The sequence below is a fragment of the Cupressus sempervirens genome, chromosome 7 (assembly GCF_028749045.1).
Source record: "Cupressus sempervirens isolate cs-2001-9-10 chromosome 7, ASM2874904v1, whole genome shotgun sequence".
NCBI lineage: Eukaryota > Viridiplantae > Streptophyta > Pinopsida > Cupressales > Cupressaceae > Cupressus > Cupressus sempervirens.
The window spans coordinates 625,415,666-625,435,316 of record NC_143124.1 but is presented as its reverse complement, the minus strand read 5'-3'; the positions used below and the strand labels follow the sequence as shown (position 1 = coordinate 625,435,316).

General features: G+C 32.6%; 1 protein-coding gene across 2 annotated transcripts; it reads left to right on the top strand.

Annotated features, from left to right (window-relative positions):
• The first annotated feature begins 6,532 nt into the window (after positions 1–6,532).
• On the top strand, positions 6,533–9,457 carry LOC149548250 (septum-promoting GTP-binding protein 1-like). 2 transcript variants are annotated; one of them, XM_089792305.1, is made up of 6 exons: positions 6,533–7,142; positions 7,317–7,437; positions 7,531–7,627; positions 7,717–7,756; positions 8,843–8,926; positions 9,035–9,457. In XM_089792305.1, exons 1-6 carry the CDS (start codon positions 6,909–6,911, stop codon positions 9,197–9,199), a joined length of 741 nt encoding a protein of 246 aa, XP_089648431.1. In that variant the 5' UTR covers positions 6,533–6,908; the 3' UTR covers positions 9,200–9,457. The 2 variants fall into 2 exon arrangements, with proteins under 2 accessions (XP_089648431.1, XP_089648432.1); XM_089792306.1 differs by having other exon boundaries at positions 6,610–7,142; positions 9,003–9,457.
• Positions 9,458–19,651: the final 10,194 nt, after the last annotated feature.

The window sequence follows — 19,651 nt, the reverse complement described above, 5'->3', positions numbered from 1 at the left end:
CTCATGAATGGAACAGAGCTGCTGATTGTTTAGCCAAATGGGCTTCTAGTCATGATCTGGGTTGGAATATTATGGATCGGAGGCAACTTTCCTCTGAGATGGTGCGAGAATTTGATGATCTTGTTGCTCAGGATCGAGCTCCTTGTTGAGCTCTCCTTGTTGTATTCCTTTCTATCTTAATAAATTTTTACCCCTCTTTTTCTAGAATATATGCAACTTTTCTTAACAATACTCAGCAAATAGAGAAAATTTGAAGGAAAGACGTGCTTCGATATTTATGCCTTCTTTTGCCTAGAAAAACTCCATATCTCTAGAAGAATTTTGTAGCCGTTTATCCAGGCCAATGGTGAGCAACCAAATTTCTAATTATTAACCTTCGAGCATGTTACTGTATATTATTTAGAAACATAAAACAATTCCTAATTAGTTTGAATTCTAATTGGTCGTGATAATGTAGTTTAATCAAGGTTTAAGTGAAGCCCCTTTCCAATAGTTCTACCTTAGCAGGAATGGAACTAAAAGACCAAAATCAACCATAAAGAATGATAACCAATGCGTCTAGCTACATCACATAAGGCTATTTAACCAAGTTATAAAGAAGTTTAACATGTTGTGGACACGCGTAGTTTTCATGCAACATGGAGGCTTCATGCGTAGTTTTGATGCAACATGGAGGCTTCATCTACATTCACACTACCGGTTTTGGTCTTTCCATAAGAATGACAAGCCCTAGACATCAGAAGTTATGACAAAAATGCCAGCTATGTCTGCAATAATCTAACTCCAAGATCCTTCAATTTTCACCTCTTCTCTTGCATTGAATTTTGTGAACGTGTTGAGTTTCATAATCTGCAGATAAATGTCAATCATCTTCATCAATTAAAAAATAGAAATATTAAAAAGTGAACATTAACGGAGGGCAATGAAACATTTTGATTGGATATAGAAAAAAACATTAATCATTTGTTAATTAAACGCCTGGGCAATAGTTCTTGCTATACAGGAACTAACAATTAATGAAAGGGTGAAACTGGGGAACTTAATCCATGAAATATTAAAAAAAATAAAAAATTATTTAAGGTAATTATTTCCAACTCAGCAAGGAATGGGAAAGGGGGAAAAAGATTGAGAACCTTGAAAGGTATGCAACCAACATTGAGGCAGGTGCCTGGGTAGAGGCACTGCGCTTCTTAATGCAAGTGAACTTGATGGAGCCATGTTGAAGGATTCAATTTGATATGTTGTGTTCTTATAGAGAATTGTATAATTTTAATAGTCTATAAGATAGTTTTGTGTTTAAATTTTATTTGAAAGTTATGAGATTTTGGTAAGTGACGTTTGTTTTTATATTAAAGTTGTCAAAATGAGGGGATTGTCTCAAAATTACAAGGCATAGATAAATAATACAACATGAACAATAAGAAACAATAACAATTTATAAATAATATACTGACGACAAACTATCAATCAATTCCCGCATTCCCTTTTAAAATCAAAAGCTCATCCCAGGGGCTAAAGGAAAATAAAATTAGCATAATCTCATCTCATCCTATGACATCCATAACCAGATAGTAAAATATGAAACGATCATAATAAATCATCTACATAAGTCTTGATCAAATTAATAAACATAAACCTAAAGCCATAAGGTTGGTCATAGAGAAATCAATCCAAAAACTAATAACTAAACTATATATACTAGCACACAAGGTAAAGCTATAAAAGAGATCTTTGAGGATCCACCAAAGTCTACTAAAGATGAGAAAACAAAACCTAAAACTAGAGAAAGCCAAAAAACTTGGAATACCAAGCCACAAAATGCCCTACACAGAATCATGTAACCTTAAATTGTTAATTGTTCTTTTCGTCCTCCTTCAACTTTGACAACATCAATAGTATACAACCATCTGAAAATTTTAAACAACTCCTTGGTGACATCTTCAATAATGCCCTAATTTTTCTCCTTGATCTGTTGCAAAAGACACAAGGTTGTAGCCAAAGAGTGCATGACTTTATAACTTTAGCGCAAAGTTGGCCATTGTGGAGAAGCTTTTGTCCAAAATATCCAACTCCTTTTTTATTTTCATGATTTCCTTGCCATTGACATCACACCCCCTATAACTACCAATATTGGCCTTCTTACAACCAACATCAGTGACATGTGCATAGTTGGTGTTGTTAGTTTGGTATTTTTTGTCAAATAGAGATGTATGGCTACCCTCAAAATTAGTCAAGTCTTTATCCTCCACAAGAACTCCCTCTCTCACCATGATCTCCTTCATTTCTGAGTTTAGCCAAAATCCTACTAAATTAGTAATGGATTTCACTAGCCTTAGTTGCAAAATCTACCCTATGGACTTTGGGCTCAATTTTAGGTTTCTTAAGAGTCTTGAACTTGGAGGGCCCTATAAGAACATTTTGTTAAAATTTGTATGGAGTTAAGTGCAAGAAAGCCTCTTCTCCTTTCCTAATAATTTTGTATGCATTATTTAAAATGATTAGACTCAATAAATACCAACATGTATAAAACAAAATATTAAAGGTCATGTTTTACAACTAATTATGTATGACATTAGATTAGAAGTACAAAATGATGAATTTGAAACTGTCCATTACAAACAAAAATGTTATTTATATAAACTAAAAACTATTATTTTAATTCATCAAATGTTATTTACTATCAACTAACATTGGTATTTCAATTCATCAAAAATTATTATTATAAACAAAATGTTATTATTTAAATTTATGCCTATTGTTGGCTGGCAATTAATCCTCACTACCACTACTCTCACCATTACTCATTTTGATTTTAATATTCTTTTAAAATTGAAGCAAGAAGTTGAATTGGAACAATGCAAATAATAAAAAATAAAAATCAGACATAATCTGTTACACTATCAGTAACCACTTGAACTACATTTGCAACCCCTACTTCAAGAATTGCTTTCTCTAATATCTGAAATATATATTCAGAAATCTTTTTTATGATTCATAGTGTCAATAACCTTCAAGAAGACAACCCCTTCAGGATAAGTCACTAAAACATTGATCAAAATATTAAAGGTCATGTTCTACAACTAATTTAGTAGGATTTTTGGTAAACTAAGAAATGAAGGAGATCATGGTGAGAGAGGGAGTTCTCGTGGAGGATAAGGAATTGACTAATTCTAAGGGTAGCGACAAGTCTCTATTTGACAAAGATACCAAAAATAACAACACCAACTCTACACATGTCACTGATGTTGGTGGTAAGAAGGCCAATGCTAGTAGTTATGGGGGTTGTGATGTTGGTGGCGAGGAAATCATGAAAATAAAAAAAGAGTTGGATATTTTGGATAAAATCTTCTCCACGATGGCCAACTTTGTGCTAAATTTATAAAGTTATGCACTCTTCGGCTACAACCTTGTGCCTTTTGCAATAGGTCAAGGAGAAAAATGAGGACATTATTGAACACGTCACCAAGGAGTTGTTTAAATTTTTTAGATGATTGTACACTATTGATGTTGTCAAAGTTGAAGGAGGATGAAAAGAACAATTAACAATTTAACATTACCTGTTTCTACGTAGGCCATTTTGTGGCTTGGTGTTCCAAGTCTTTTGGCTTTCTCTAATTTTAGGTTTTGTTTTCTCATCTTTAGTAGACTTTGGTGGATCCTCAAAGATCTCTTTTATAGCTTTACCCTGTGTGACAGTATATATAGTTTAGTTATTAGTTTTTGGATTTATTTCTCTATAACCAACCTTATGGCTTTAGGCTTATGTTTATTAATTTGATCAAGACTTATATAGATGATTTATGGATTGAGATAGAATAGGCATGACTTTTTTTTGAGCTCCTACAAATGGAGGATTAAATGCAACTCTACCTTTCATCATGTCCACACCATTTTGAATGGTTTTGATCTTCTAACATTTAACTTAAATAGAAGTAGATCTTCAAGGACTTCAGATTTTGCCTTGCTCACTAAGAAATTCCTGAGATTTTCAAATTGGTTTAAATTTTTCAAGTAATGAAATTTGCAAAATAAATTGCTTATAGTATCTTCATCTAATCATGTGTAGGTAAATCGTTGTTAGTAGAGGTGAAGATTATCAAGGGGTGTGGGAATGTAACCTCTATACTTTTCTTCATCAGAAATAGAAGAAAGTCATTAGCTATGATGTCCCATAATAAGATTCAAATCAAAATATTTGAACCTTGAATGACTTGCCAATCTATTATCATGAAATCTCATCAAGTACAAAACATATTCATATATCTCAACTTGTTTACATCAAGGTTTCAAGTGTAATATAGTGTCATTCGAGAAGAGTATAGGAAAAGCCATGTCTTGAAGACCCTCAATATTATATTCATTTATTGGAGAAGTGTCAAATTAAGGTGAGTGAGAAGGGGTGTCATGTTTATTTTTAATTTTTAAGGTTTCTTTGATGATTTCTATACGTTTGTTAAGAAAAATCTAGATGATTACATCCCAACCACAGTAAAAACCTTGCATCCACATACAACAATTTCCCAAAACTCAATTGGCTAGAGAAAAGATGCATTTTGGATCTTCCTTGTGGGGAACTTGAGTGTACTAGAGAAAATATTGTGTTGAGATTTCAAATACATATGATGAACTAACTAGAATCCCTTACTCTATTCTTCACCTTTATGTCATGGATACTAAATGGCCAGAATTTTAATAATTATTTTCAAGTGGCATTCCATCTATCTTATAAAGTCAAAAATAACACATAAATAAAATTATTAATAAGTTGCATACCACGTCCATATTCTTGCATCAAAGGTTCACAATTTTCTACAAAGAAGTGATAGAGAAATCCTTTTCTACAACAAACTAGTGGTATAGATAAGAATGACAAATGAATTAAAGAACAAAATATGTATGTGACCCACTATTTATTATTTAACTATGTTTATTTTGTTCTCCTCTTTTAAATTTCCCTTCATATTATAACAAAAATAATCTGTCCATATTATACCAAAAATAATATATGTGAAACCATCGTATATAAGAATCCACTTTTTGTCACTATCGGCGTACCCCTTGCTCCTCCGGATGCAAGTGCTAGTAACAAATCTTTGACAAGAGTTGTGTCTTATGAACCATTCATTAGAAAGCCCCTAAGTTCATTAATTAATAGGAAAAATATTATTTTCATGGCAAGTCGAATTGTGATATTGCCGTTAGTATTCAACTATGTTGTTTTGTAGTCAAACTCATTGACCCATGTTTCATGACTAGTTCACAAGAACTCATCTCTTATGAGAATGAGTTGAACAATTAACAGTCATTGCAGCTAGGTGATGTTCATAGAGGTGAAGCACCAAGACTTCCCCAGAGGTACCCATCTTAGCGGTACTCCAGCTCAAGTGCATTTAACTATGAAGTTTTGTCCATGGTTAAGCCCACTTTGCATGCAACAAACCTTCAACAAGTGTTGTGCCTTTGAACCATTCATTAGAAAACCCCTTAAGCTCATCAATTGATAAGTAGGGGATATATTTTTGTGGCAAGTTTAATTGTGATATTGCTACTAGGATTGAATTATGTAGTTTTTTGTCAAACTCATTGGCTTGTGTTTCATGAGTAGTAATTCGCAAGAACCCATCTCTTGTGAGAATGAGTGGAATACCTAACATTCATTGCATCTAGGTGATGCTCATAGAGGTGAGTCACTAAAACTTTCCAAGAGGTCGCCCGTCTATGTGCTACCCTAGCTCAAGTGTGCTTAACTATAAAGTTTCCTCCATTGTTGAACCCACTTTGCTTGCAAACCATTCATTAGAAAGTCCCTTAAGCTCATCAATTGATGAGCAAGAGATATTTTCTATGGCAAGTCAAATTGTAATATTACCATCAGGATTGAACGTCGTAGCTTTTAGGTAAAACTCATTGACTCATATTTTATGAATTACTTAGTTCAGAAAAACCCATCTCTCATGAGCGAAAAAAAAAAAATGGAAAGGAGTTTTTATAGTCCACAACACCAACCATAGTTTTTGGGTTGACATTGATATGGGACTACCTCGTACTCCTTTCCGAGAGGTACCTAATTGCACTACAAATAAGGTGTACATACCTTACCCCCCAAAGGGATTTGAACTTGTGACCTTTGTTTCAAGGGTACAAGTTCTCCACCACTAGACCAACTACAGTTGTACAATTAACATGTTAGATGATATTAATACAAGTAAAGTAGTCCTCAACTTCCATGTAAATCATCCAATAAATAAATAAATACTCCAATTCAAACATGCTTATCTAAAGAGGAATATATTTGTGGAAAAAAAATCCAGAAGAGATGATAAGCATCGCAAACTGCGGTGGTGATGATTCATTGGATTAGTGCGTTGTGGATGTCGCTGCAATTCATGACATGTATAAGATACCTACTCATTTTCCGTTAGTATTAAATTCTTTGCGTCCTCTTTTTATTTTATACTTTGGAGACAAAAGCTACGTCCAAGATTCTTCCCTTGCGTGTTACTATTAAAATCATAAGTGAAATCCAAACTTGCGAGGGCGGCATTGACATTGTTCCAAAACGCGTGGACTTGAAGGCTTCATTAACCATCCATTTCTACCCTTTCTCCCACGCCTCCTTACCATTCATAATTCCTCTTCAATTCCAAGAAAATTCAGAGCACCCTCTTTAGTCTCTCTCACGCACGACAACTTCAACCCACCCAATTGCAGAAGAAGATTAGCCTGATTTTGACTCTGAAAATTAGTGAAAGGATTTCATTCTACTTCTGCCAAATTTGGCAATTTGCAGTCGAGTGCTTGTCTGGAATTGGGTGAAGAGAGGCGAATGGCAAATGGGTATGATGACTATGAGAGCTGACAAAAGATGAACCTGAAAGGTGAACAGACTTCATGTAGTTGTAGTTGTGATGGAGCGAGTATGGCAGCGGGTGAGGTCACTGATGCTCTGCTCCTCCTCATGCTTCTCATGCTGTGTCTCCCATCCTTCTCGATCTCAATTTCACTATCACCGCTTGAAGCCCAGTGAGTCTCAATCTCCACCTTCTCCACCATCTGAGTCTGATTCTCTCCACGCCGATGACACTCTGTTTGTCAAGATCAGCATGCTTGGCGATACTCACACGGGGAAAACAAGCCTCATGGTCTGTACTACTCTACTCTACTCTGCCTCCCCATTATTTTTTTATAATACCCACCTCCTATTACTTGTTTATTCTATACTGGGGATAGAGGAAAAGATATCAAAATCTTCAATTGTGGTGAAGGAGATGATTGAATTTTGGCCTTAAATTATGCATTTGGTATTGTTGATTCAGGCAAAGTATGTAAGATCAGAAGGAAATGAAGAGTACATTCAAACAAGGGGAGTTTCTTGCATGCGTAAAGTTTTGGGTGTGAAAGGAGTTAAAATTGCGTTTAGCATTTGGGATATTGGGGGTAATTATATGTCTCGTTTTCCACTGTGATGAATCATGAAACAATTAGTTACGTCTGGCAGATTGTGTAACTTGTTGTTATGTTTGTGGAAAGGTCATCTGCAGTTCACAGACGTTGTTCCGAGGACTTGTGAGGATGCGGCAGCCATCTTCATCATGTTCGATCTCACTAGCAGATCAACGCTTAACAGGTAATTATTATTATTGCACTTTCACATTGCCAAAATGGGTTGTTCCTAGGTATTTTAGTAACACCTTCTGTCGGTCAATTTGCAAACAGTGTAACGGAATGGTACCAACAAGCACGAAGATTCAACCAGGTACACCTCTTTTATTACAGATTATATCCTTCCTGCTCAAGGCAGTCCCTATGCAGCCACAAAAACTATTGAGCATTCCAAGGAAAATATTCAATTTATTTTCTACAAAGTTATGAAATGTTATATAGCCTAGGGGAAGAGATTTAGGCTAATTTTGCCAATCTAAAATTCTTAAATTGTATGTTGAAATTTGTCAATTTTTTTGGGTGAATCTTTGTAGCTCATGGAAGAGCTTAAAACTAAGGTTTAGGCATTTTCCGCTGTGGTAGATACCGTGGAGTGGAAAGTGGCTGTCATTTCAAAACATTAGCCTGATAGCCATTAGGTATGTTCACCCCCAATAGCCCCTTGCCAAAAAAAAATAGTACTTCGGCACAAATGGACCACTCAACAACTAAGAAAGTTAAAACAATGTTCAACTATTAGTAAATGTGTGTGGCTCTTAGTACATGTGTTATCACGGCTACTATTGGATCTCTTCCCCTAAGGCAAAGTGTTTCTTTTACATAGCTTGTAACACTAAAAAACAATTGACTCACTTTAAAATTGTTTATATTAGAAACTATTATAGAAGAAGTGTACTAAAAGTAGGGCTAATTTTACATATCTAGTCTAAATAATTTATCAAATTTCACTATCACTCTATGCAACATTAACTATTTCACAAATATGTTTTATTTTTTCAATAGTAAGAATGTTTTTTTTTTAGTCTAATACTTAGCCATTTTTACATCATTGCCACTTTGCTTAGACAATAAAAAAAAGTTGCACAATCAATTTAATAATTCTACAATTATTGCACAAATGCCCAGCTAATGGTGCACTATTATTATTAGTACTAATGAAATTGCATAATTGATCTGATTGCTAAATTTTTATTCAAAAAAGACAACCATTGACTCTAAATAGTTTTCTAATAGACTCTTAATTTTGTAAAATGTAATATATAAGTATTAGAACACGTGACACTCCTCCCTTATATAATTTTATGCCTCTTTAAATCTAATTTCCTAACCTCAATTTTAATTTTTTAAATTTGTAAGTCTTCAATATGTTGCCTTTTAACATTAATATATATTTGTGCAGCATGCTATTCTTGTTTTAATTGGCACAAAATTTGATCATTTCATTCACTTACCTCTGGACATTCAACTTACGATTGTAACCCAGGTAAACATCATTTTCTTTTTCTTTAATCTTGTCATCCTTTGAAAAGGAGAATGATTTATTAATTTGAATTGTGCAGGGAAGAATGATTGATTAATTTGAATTGTACAGGCAAGAGTATATGCTCATGCAATGGGAGCCATTTTGTTCTTCTCCAGCATAACCCATAATATTAATGTACACAAGATTTTCAAGGTTGTAACAGCGAAATTGTTTGATATGCCTTGCAATATAGCAAGGAACCTAACTACTGGGGAGCCCATTATTGAATACTAACCTAACTTATAAACACAAGTAAATATTGGATGTTTTGTCACCTGCTTGCCTTTCAACTTTTCAAGGTGGACAGCTTCTGTAATTAAATCAATTGCATGAGGGAATATGTGAGCATATTTCAATTTGTATAAATGTATAAGTAAACATTGTTTTGATTTGATAGAGGGGAGAGAGATTATGAAAGCACAAATACAAAAGATATGTGAGTACATTTTGATTTATATAAATATATTAAGAAAGTAAAATTTCTTTTGATTTGATCATTTATCTATGAAAATGTATATATATTTTTTTTAAATGGTAATCTTTATTTAAGATATTTAGTTGATTAAATTTTTAATTTTTGAAAGATTTTTTATATAAGGTGTAGCTTGTACTAATGAAAGGAACAAATAATTATATTTGAATTATTATGTTGGTATAATGTAAACATGGTCCATGTAGTAAAATAAAAGATAGAAGAATAGAAATAATTTTATTTTTTAGTAAGATTTGATATGTTTATTTAAAAATTGTGATAAATTATGGAATATGATTTAGAAGTTCAAAAATTAAGAGAAAGGAGTTAGGTAATTTTCATGATTGATAAATTGTTATTTATTATTTTGGTCATAATATTTAAATTATAGTTCAATAATCATTTATAAGTAGATGTATTGGAAAAGTGATGGTGTTTGAATTAGGCAATGTGAAGGTTGTATTTATGATTTTGATTTAATTGATGTGTTCCTAAACCTATAGTCATCAAAAGTTTGATAAGCTCAATAAATGTTTGCCTACATTAGTATGTGCAAAAAATACACAATGTTTTTCTTTGGCATGAGCCAATGCAAGTCTTTTAGAAACTTGACAAGAGACTTATTACCAGACTTTTCTAGATCTTTGCAATAGACTAGGTAGTTTGTCTTGTCAAAGATGGGAATGTTTGGTGATGTTTTTCTACTTTCATAAATTTGGTTGGAAATTATTAAATTTTATTGAATGATAATTTTCTTTGTAGGTTTATAAGTTTTGATAAGTTGATAACTTAAATGACTCAAATCAATACACGAAATAACATTAAATAATGTTCATATAATTATTTTAATTTTTTGTGTGTTTTAGTTGATGTTTGATAGTAAATACATGGTAACGTAGAAAGACCTTGAATTTGTTGTGAAATGACATGCGAACTTTGGTTTGGATAATAATATCATCATAACTTCAAACCTATCTTTGTTAATCTTTCGAACTTGAATGTTACTTTTAAAAAAATCACCAGTAACATGGCATAAAATGGGCTAAACTTTTCAATCAAATCATGATTTTTTTGTTGAAATTAGATGACTTGGGATTGTTGCAAAAAGTACAATTTTTTTTCATAAAATTAAGGTATTTTTCACTATAAACAATGTTGTTATATTGTTGAATGCAATAAAATAAATTCCAAACAAGGATAAAATTTCTAGAAACATATAATATTATTGTCACAAAATTAATAAAGGATATTCAAGAAGAGGGTTGATAGCAAGTTCAATGAGGTAGTCTCGTGGATTGAATGTTCTTTACTAATATATAGGTAAGCTTTGGAACTCTTGAAAGTGATACGGTGTGTGTGTGTGTGAGCACGTGCATGTGTGCGTGTGTGTGTGCCTGTGCAAGTGCGCGTGTGCGTGTGTGTGGGTGTGTGGGTGTGTGTGTGTGTGTGTGTGGAGAGAGAGAGAGAGAAAGAGAGAGAGAGAGAGAGAGAGAGAGAGAGAGAGAGAGAGAGAGAGAGAGAGAGAGAGAGAGAGAGAGAGCAAGGACCCCAATAGAATTATTTGTTACAAGAAAAAGATAAAGCATGTGAAACATAAAGAAAATGAAAAACACAACAATGAACTACATAAAAATAAATTACTAACAAAAAAATTTGATGTTATCAGAAAGAATAATACAAAGGTAGAAAATTTCTTTGGGGTGGAAAAATTACTACCCCATTGAACATTGGCTTACTAGAGAAGATGACTTTTTGCATTGATATGGGTTTAGAATCTAATTTATTGAGCCAATTTCTATGTACCTAAAATGAGGCCTATAACACAGGTGAACCCAAATAATAATTATTAAGTGAAAAATAGGTTGACTTGAAACCCTATCCAAAATAGTTTTTGGAGAGACTCGAAACCCAAAACAAAAGATATTCAAGATCATCCACTAGATGAACCAAGACAAGACCAAGATAGGACAAAGTTGGGAATAGGGGTAAAAAGCAAATAGGCTCCCACCACAAAAAAAAAATGTTGCACGACAAAGGAAAACTTGCACATGAAAAGCCAACATGCAACCCTAAACTCAAGAAAAAGCTAAAAGGAAATCCAAGCCAACCCAACCAAAAATTATTAAGATTTACGTTTTTTCTAACCCTTGTAGGAATGGATATATCAAAAGAGGGTTGAGATGATTTAGATTTTTTCCCTTTGATAATAATCCAACCCTCTTCCACCGTAGCAACATCTTGCCAAGAAATCAAGTCTAACATAGAAGTGCTCGCAACCAAAGAGAGAAGACCAATAGTAGGGCCTAAGATATGGCCAATAGAAACATGAGGAGCATGGCCAATAACACTATCATTGACCAAATATCTATCACAAGTTGAAGAAATCAGAGATGTGTCATTCTTCCCAAAAGCACCATCAGCATCTTGAGAGTAGCAATAAAAAACTATACAAGAAACTCGATGAAGGTTGGCCTCAACACAAACCTCGTCATACATAAATACAGGACATGAAGATTCCTACACAACCACCCAGTAGAAGCTTTTTTCCTTCCTAATAATATAATACTTAGAAGAGACGCCTTATCACCAAAAAGTTGACCTTTTCTTTTTCTCTAAACCTCATTGAGTCAATAACTGCCCATTTTTGAAGAATCTTTGACATCTTCAGGGGATACTTTCATAGTGAAGCAGTTGGATCTAAGAACCCTTGGAGTTTTAGGTTTGATCTTAACTAGGAGCACTTTAGAAACATCCAAATCAATCATAATATAGGCATAAGTGGAGTGAAAAATATATGAAGAATCATCATCTAACATCAAAAATATCCTCCAAAGCCTTACTAACTTCCTTTAGCAAGGAGTTGGTCCAAAGATGAAGGGGTAGGTTGGGGAGTCTAACCCAAATAGGCATCTTATTTTACACCTCAAAAGAGGGGTTAGAATATAGATATCATGTCTTAACCATCAACATAAATTTGTTATCCCAACTAAAATAAGTGATCATACAAGACCCTTGATCTATCCTTGCCATGATTGAATTTAGCAATAAAATAACCCTTAGCCATAGGGAAGATGTGACAATACATGTGAGGGCTCCCAATTTTTGGAGATCTAGACATACAACCATGGAAGGTTGGACCAAAAGCCCCGAAACTAACATATCACACCATGAGAAGTGAAAAAAAAAATTGTTGTGAATAATTTACCACATCTTTCTTTGTACTCAATCTAAAAGAAATAGACTTACACACCAAAAGAATTTGTTTTCCTTGATTGTTTGAGATATATTTTGATCTTCTTATATTGGTCATGCATTTTTTTTTAGTTTGACAACAAATGTTTCAAGTTTATGATGATAACATGTGTATACCAAGAATTTTCTCACTTTGATGCTATTTTGGTACTAGTAAAGTCATGGTAATGGCTAGCTCTTGTGGTTCTACCATTAAGACTTCTTTACAAATGATATACCCTAGAAGTATACCAAAAGGTATCACAAAGATGAATATCCTTGTCTAATGTTGTTTGTAAACTCTTGCATCCCTCTAACATGGCTCAAAGAGTTTACACATTTTTTACCAATCCATACATGTCCAAATATCTATTTATAGGAATTCATGTATGAAATGTTTAAAATTGGCTAAAATTGTCAAAGTATTCTTTAGACCAAAGGGCGTGGCAGTATAATAAAGAATCCTCATTCAATGGTGAAGCTAGTCTTGGGATAATTCTTCATTTATTTTTACTTGATTGTTGCTAAAAAAATCCATCAAAGAATGACCACATATCTCTCCCTACCATCAACTCCAATATCTCTTCAATGAATGGGATCACGAATGGATCGTGGACACAAGCTTAAGCATCCACAAGTCCACACAAACTTTCTCTGTTTTTCTTATTTTGTATCTACCATTAAAATGGTCCTTTATATATCTTCAACTAGTTTGATCCTTCCTTCTAAAAGCATCTTGTCCAAACCTATGCTACCATTTTCTTCATATTTGGGCCAAACATACAAGGTATTCTCTTCTAGATTTTGGCTCATTCCTTAAGTTGGATCCATAACATCCCTAATTCCTCATAAATGTTCTTAGGAAAGGTGAATGTTTGAGTAAATATATATTTATACTGTAACAAAATTTCAATAATCTTCATAATACTTGGTTAACCCAATAGTCTATAGTTTTATCTAGTTAAGGATTCTTTTCTTAGCTATGTTTTCATCTCTTATTGTAAATGTTAATTGTCACACTTGGATTCATTACTCATTTTAACATCCCTCTATCATTTTTCTACCTAGATATTTAGTTTTGGTTCTTTTTTTCCATCTTCCTAAATTATGTCATAAAACATATTTTCCCCATAACATGGGTCTCCTTTTCCATCCATTCATTTATCTTCCAAAAACCTTTTTTTGGTGATGGCTGGGTGTTCTCATGTATCTTGATACTATTTTTTGTGTCATAAATTGTTCTCACACTCCTTTTGTGTCTTGCCTTAGTATGTCTTCTTATTACTTTTTCCAATCATGTTTCTATCTCTTTCATTGTCACACTAGATTGTGTGTCTTGCACCTTTGGCATGTCCATGAGTTATTGTTTTAGGTAGACTTCATCATAAGTCACCATTGCCCTAATGGATTAGGGCTTTAGGTGGAATATGATGCTAAATGCCTTATTCCATCCAAAATAGGCCCGAATTTGAATATGATGGTTTGTGAATATGGTAGCATGTCAATTCTCACCATGTATTATTTGATCTCAATAATTGTATATGATCATTGGAAAGTTTCCCTTAATTTTGAAATGCCTTGAGAACCATATATAATAATATCCTCTCCTTGTTCATTTCATATCTCAGTCACACACGTCTTCTATAGTAAGAATAATCAGCAAAGTACTTTATATCTAAGCATTAAGAGCAAAAATTTGCAAGATTCTTCATATCAAGGAGATTTTATAAATGATCTTATTATATGAAATTTCATGTTATAGAATAAACACTTGAAGATCTAATCCAAAAGGCATTAGAATTTATCAACATCATTGAGTCTAAGGTATAATCTTGTGATATTGAACATTGTAATTTAGATTTTGTTATCATCATCGTTTCTTATGTGGTTGAATATTCCCAAGGATTGATTGAGGCAAGCCCCTCTTTTTTTTGCATGTTTAAAGATCTAGAGGTGGATTATTGTAGATCTAAAGAAGGTAGACTAAGACTAGAAGATTCAAAATTTGATACTGAGATCAAGATGCTTATGTCTTTTGCACATAGTTTGAGATTATAGATTTAGTTTGACATTTTTGGAGATTTTTCAAAGGATACATTAGAGTAATGCTTTGGTTTCAAATCTACAAATGATATTACTTTTTGGACTACTAGGGCGATGGTGCTAAGCAAATTATACCTACCACTTTGAGCCTAAATTTTAGTGAAAAATTCTTTTGTATTTCTCTTTTTCATAAATATGATCTATATTGCAATGTTAGATCCATATCTTTCTGTTTATGTTGATCATTGGTAATTCCCATAGTTCTAATCATAATCAGGAATCAAATCCAAATTTCAATAAGGGGACATTCTTTTTGAACCACTTTGCATTCAACTCTTCTCTTCAATGGCTTGCAATTGAATCAAATGTTGAACCTCTCTAATGATATAAAAGTGGAATAAGTGTTTGATCTCTACTTTGCATAATTAGACCTATATTATCCTTTCTACACCATTTTATTCTTTTCCCTCATTGACCAAAATATAGTCTCTTTCGTTAATATAATCATAATATGAATATTTTCATCACCATCTTCATAAAAGTAGACAGTTTTATCTCCAATTTTCTTTACCTTCTCTCCTAAGGCATGTAAACCAAGATGGAAGACCAAAAATGCATCTTAAGGTGCCACTTTTACATAAAATCAACAAACTCTAAACTTCGATAGGAAAATAAAGATAGTTACACTCAAATTTTGAAGATGCAACATGAATAATAATTGAAATGTTCCAAATCTACTTTCTAAAGTACTAATTTATTTTCAAAATTGTGAAGACTAAGGATTTCAAAAAGTGGAGCACACAAAGTGGTCATGTTCTTATTAAAAAAACATTACATAGTGTTTGGTGTTTTACTCGTAAATATCAATTGTTTTCCTAGAATTTTAAAAATTACTCCAATGAAAAACTAGCTAAGACCATGTACTTTATCATTGATTTTTGGATGAATTTTTTTAATTAATTTTTGAGGTGGACACATATTGAAAAGTAGAATTTTTTGTGTGCCCCCTTCAATTTTTTTAAACGAACTCAAAATCAAAATTTATTTTCTATTTTTTAATAAATTTGTAGAATGGAATTTAGTTTATAAAGTTGTAATTTTGATTCAAGGTTTGATGAATGAACAAAAATATATGTGCAAAACATGACATGTTGGTTTTTGACCAAAAAAACAAACACACAACATCAAAAATTAGAGATGAAAATCTTAAAATAATCAAAACCTGAAAAGAAAATATGGTTAGATAGCTAACATATAGCTTATTAGGATTGTTGTGATTTTTTGTTTGCATTGAAACACATGCAAACCTAACAAAGAGTGCAACAAAAATGTGAGAATATTTTTTATATTTTTAGAAAAAACACATTTGAGGTCTGAATTGTTTAAGCCTTTGGATTAGATGCTCAATACAAATCTAAGCCAAAGGATTTGTATCTTTCAATGCAAACTATTTGATGCACTCCAAAGTTCACATTTTTTTTAGGAATAACATCATGAGATGCATAAATAATTAGATTTTTTGACATTTTTATTTAATATATTAATAATAAAAATTTGTTTGTATCTATTTGTTAAATCAACTCTATGTATTTAGAAAAGTTATTTTTACGAGTTTCCTAGAAATAGAATATAAAAATTCTATATATATATATATATATATTTGATATCCAAGTAAAAAGCATTGAATAGTTTGTATTCAATTGTTGTAGCTTCTATTTATCTCTACCCATATTTCTAACATGATATGAGTGACAATCTTATAGTAGCTTTCTTTAGGTCACAAAAGCCCAAGCACATATAGATTCAATTTGTTTTATTTTATACCTAAAAGATCATATAGATTGAAGAAGATAAAATCCATTAAAATTTTAATCAAGGAAGATCATAAATCGTATAAGCGAAAAAAAAAAATGTAGTTGTCAAAAGACATGATATGATTGATCTTTGATCATATTCTTCATATCTCATATTTCTAATTATTGCAAGTTGGAATGGTCTTCATTGAGTTTGAGGTGACTATATTTGAGAGATGACCTCTAAAAAAATAAATTTTCCACAATTGTGGCTTTCGTGGATTCAAATGATAATTTGATTCTCATAGGGGATTGAGTTTGGTAATAACATGTCCCCATGTTGCCTCTTAAATCACTTTTCAACTTAAATTTAAGTAGTAGAGTGTTTCCATGCAAAATAAAAACTATAGGAAAAGGAAAATTAAGAATATTTTCCTACTTTTGTGGAGCGGCTATTTTGTAGCAAGTGGGCTAGAAATAAGCAATAGGTGCCTATTGAAAAAAGAGACACGCCTTTGCCACTTTTTCATCCCCTTTTTATTTGCCTACATTTTAGTTTTCAAAATTATTTGCAAGAGAAATAATTAAAAATTGATTTTAAAATAATATTTAAAATACTACTTAAAATTAAGCAGCAAATATTACGATGCATATAGCTATTAGCTCCACAAATTGTGCCATACAAAAATGAGCAGTTGCTACTACCAAAAATAAGATAAGCAACAGCATGGGGACCTTCTCTAAATCTTTTGTTTTGGAAAGAACCGTGGGAAGAGTCTTTTCTTTGTGAATCAAAAAATGACCTCGTGATTGTAGATTTTGTTTGAGTTTGCATGCATGTGCAAGAGTCTAGGAGGAATATGACAAACATTTCAGTGTGTTAAGATGTTGTAACACATAGGTGTAATTCAAATCCAAGGCTTTAACGTCTTATATCAAATAGAAAGTCTATTGAGATAGATCTAAGGAGTTAATGAATATTTTGAGACTTTTTTCAATTTTATTTTTAATATTGTAGGTAGGAGAAAGGATATGGTACTTGAAGCATTTCAATGGTTGTGATAGGAGTTGTTCATTTGATACCCATTTACTAATTTAATATCCATACTTATTATCATAATGTCCATTCTTTTTTACAATATTGCATCAATAATTTTGACTTTAAAGTTGTTAGTACAATAATGACTACCCGTAATTGAATGAAATGTACCCTTAGTAATAAATAAAAAACCAATGATGTGATGCCATATCATCTATGCAAGTATGGGAACCCTTTTTGCATGACCGTTGGTCTCACTTATTTAATTTGGGTTGTTTTGGACAACTTGACAAAAAGCATGTTTATGTGGCATCATAATTGATGATGTGGACTTGAAACCTTAGCTATAAGAAGAAGACTTGGCAAGTAAGTTGTAAAAAATTAGGATTCTTTTTTAATTTCCATGCAAGATTTTGATAAACACAAAATTAGGGTGCTCAAGTACCCACTCCTCTCTCATATGTCAGATTATCTCACATGTTGGGAGAGAGAGAGAGAGAGAGAGAGAGAGAGAGAGAGAGAGAGAGAGAGAGAGAGAGAGAGCACCAAATTGTGAATTGCACATTTTAGATTTCTTGTGCCTAAATATTGTGGCTAGTGCTATAATACTCTCTTGCTACAACTCTTGTCACATTGTGGCTATATCTTCATTCATCGATTTTCTCAAAGGGAAATTTGATGCCAATGGGTTTGGATGAGAGGCCATCAAAATTATGTAAGGCACCCTCAAGTGGATGAGTGGTTCCCAATTAGACTATCATTGCATCAATGAAGGAAGTAGGTGCATTTGATAAAATTTGACCATATTTTGGGTGATGGGTTGTTATTGTCTAGTGAGAGTCTAATATTTTAGATATATTGTGTTATAATCTATGTAATCAAAGTTTGTCAAAATTTATAAGCATCAAAAAAATATTAAAAATATAAATTATCGAAATGCACAATTGGTGGTATCCAACACTATTTGGAAGGTCACGTTAAGGGGGAAATGATATATTATTTCCTTGCAACTATGAAATAAGCCTCAAAACTTCAACATAACAATTCGCTAATTAAGTAGAAGTTCTATCAAGTAATGGAGCATCAAAAGCTAGAGGAAATTCAACAACCTCTTGTTAGTCAGTAGTGATAGAGTCATGCAGTTGCATTGGTGACAAAAATATTTGTGCCAAAATGACAGAAGTCAAGATTGGTTTCTACGTAGAAGCAACAACCATCTCATATCATCTATGATCTAAGTAGCAATTAGCTATTATGGTAGTTGTGTATGTGACAACAAGGACTTGGTGTTCAATTTTTTTTATATCATGGTTAGACATGTATGTCCTATCGCATTTCTCGGTTGTTTGTAAATGGTTGTGTTTGTCCCCGTTCACAAGATGGTGTAAATGATTTGGTATGTTTGTCCCTAATCACAATAGCTGGTGATTATAATTGTATGTGTTTGTCCCAAATCATACTACTTGTGAATACATCATAGTTGCACCACCTTGTGGGACGGGAGAGTCGAGAAGGGTGAAGGTTTCTAGGCAACGGGGTAGAGGGGCCTCGATTTGACAATGGTCAAGGGACAACAATCAAGGTGGTGTTTATATTATGCATGTAGTACTTAAAATGCTAGTTATAAAAAGATGCATTACAATAGAAGACACAAAGACGTAAAATACTAGTTATGTTAAACATTGCATTGAACATTGAACATGAAAGTAGAACATTAAACATTGAAAACTGAATATCAAAATTTTAAATACTCGAATCAACAAATGGAAGAGTTCCAATACTATTATATGTGTGTGTATTAAATATTAAAATATTAATAGTCATAGATATCAAAAGTATATCTCATCATAAAGATGATTACATTGAGAAGCATGATATGATATTTATTGTTCATAAATCAAAACGAGTACAAACTACAAAATCAAAGTGCCAAGGCTCAAAACGTGGTGAAGGAGGCCTCTAATCATCCCTTGGGAGTCAACAAACTCATCATCATCAAAACTATCAAAATCTTCAAGGTCAAGAGTCGCAAAAGGAACAACAACAATTCATGCATATGAAGTAACCTCATTGTCATCAATATGTGATGGCTCCTTTGGCTTTACATC

Excerpts from the sequence above, each read along its gene's own strand:
- LOC149548250 (XM_089792305.1), top strand. The coding sequence starts at position 6,909 with ATGGAGCGAGTATGGCAGCGGGTGAGGTCACTGATGCTCTGCTCCTCC. Across the intron at positions 7,143-7,316 it reads CGGGGAAAACAAGCCTCATG|GCAAAGTATGTAAGATCAGA; the intron begins GTCTGTACTACT and ends TTGTTGATTCAG. Across the intron at positions 7,757-8,842 it reads AAGCACGAAGATTCAACCAG|CATGCTATTCTTGTTTTAAT; the intron begins GTACACCTCTTT and ends ATATTTGTGCAG.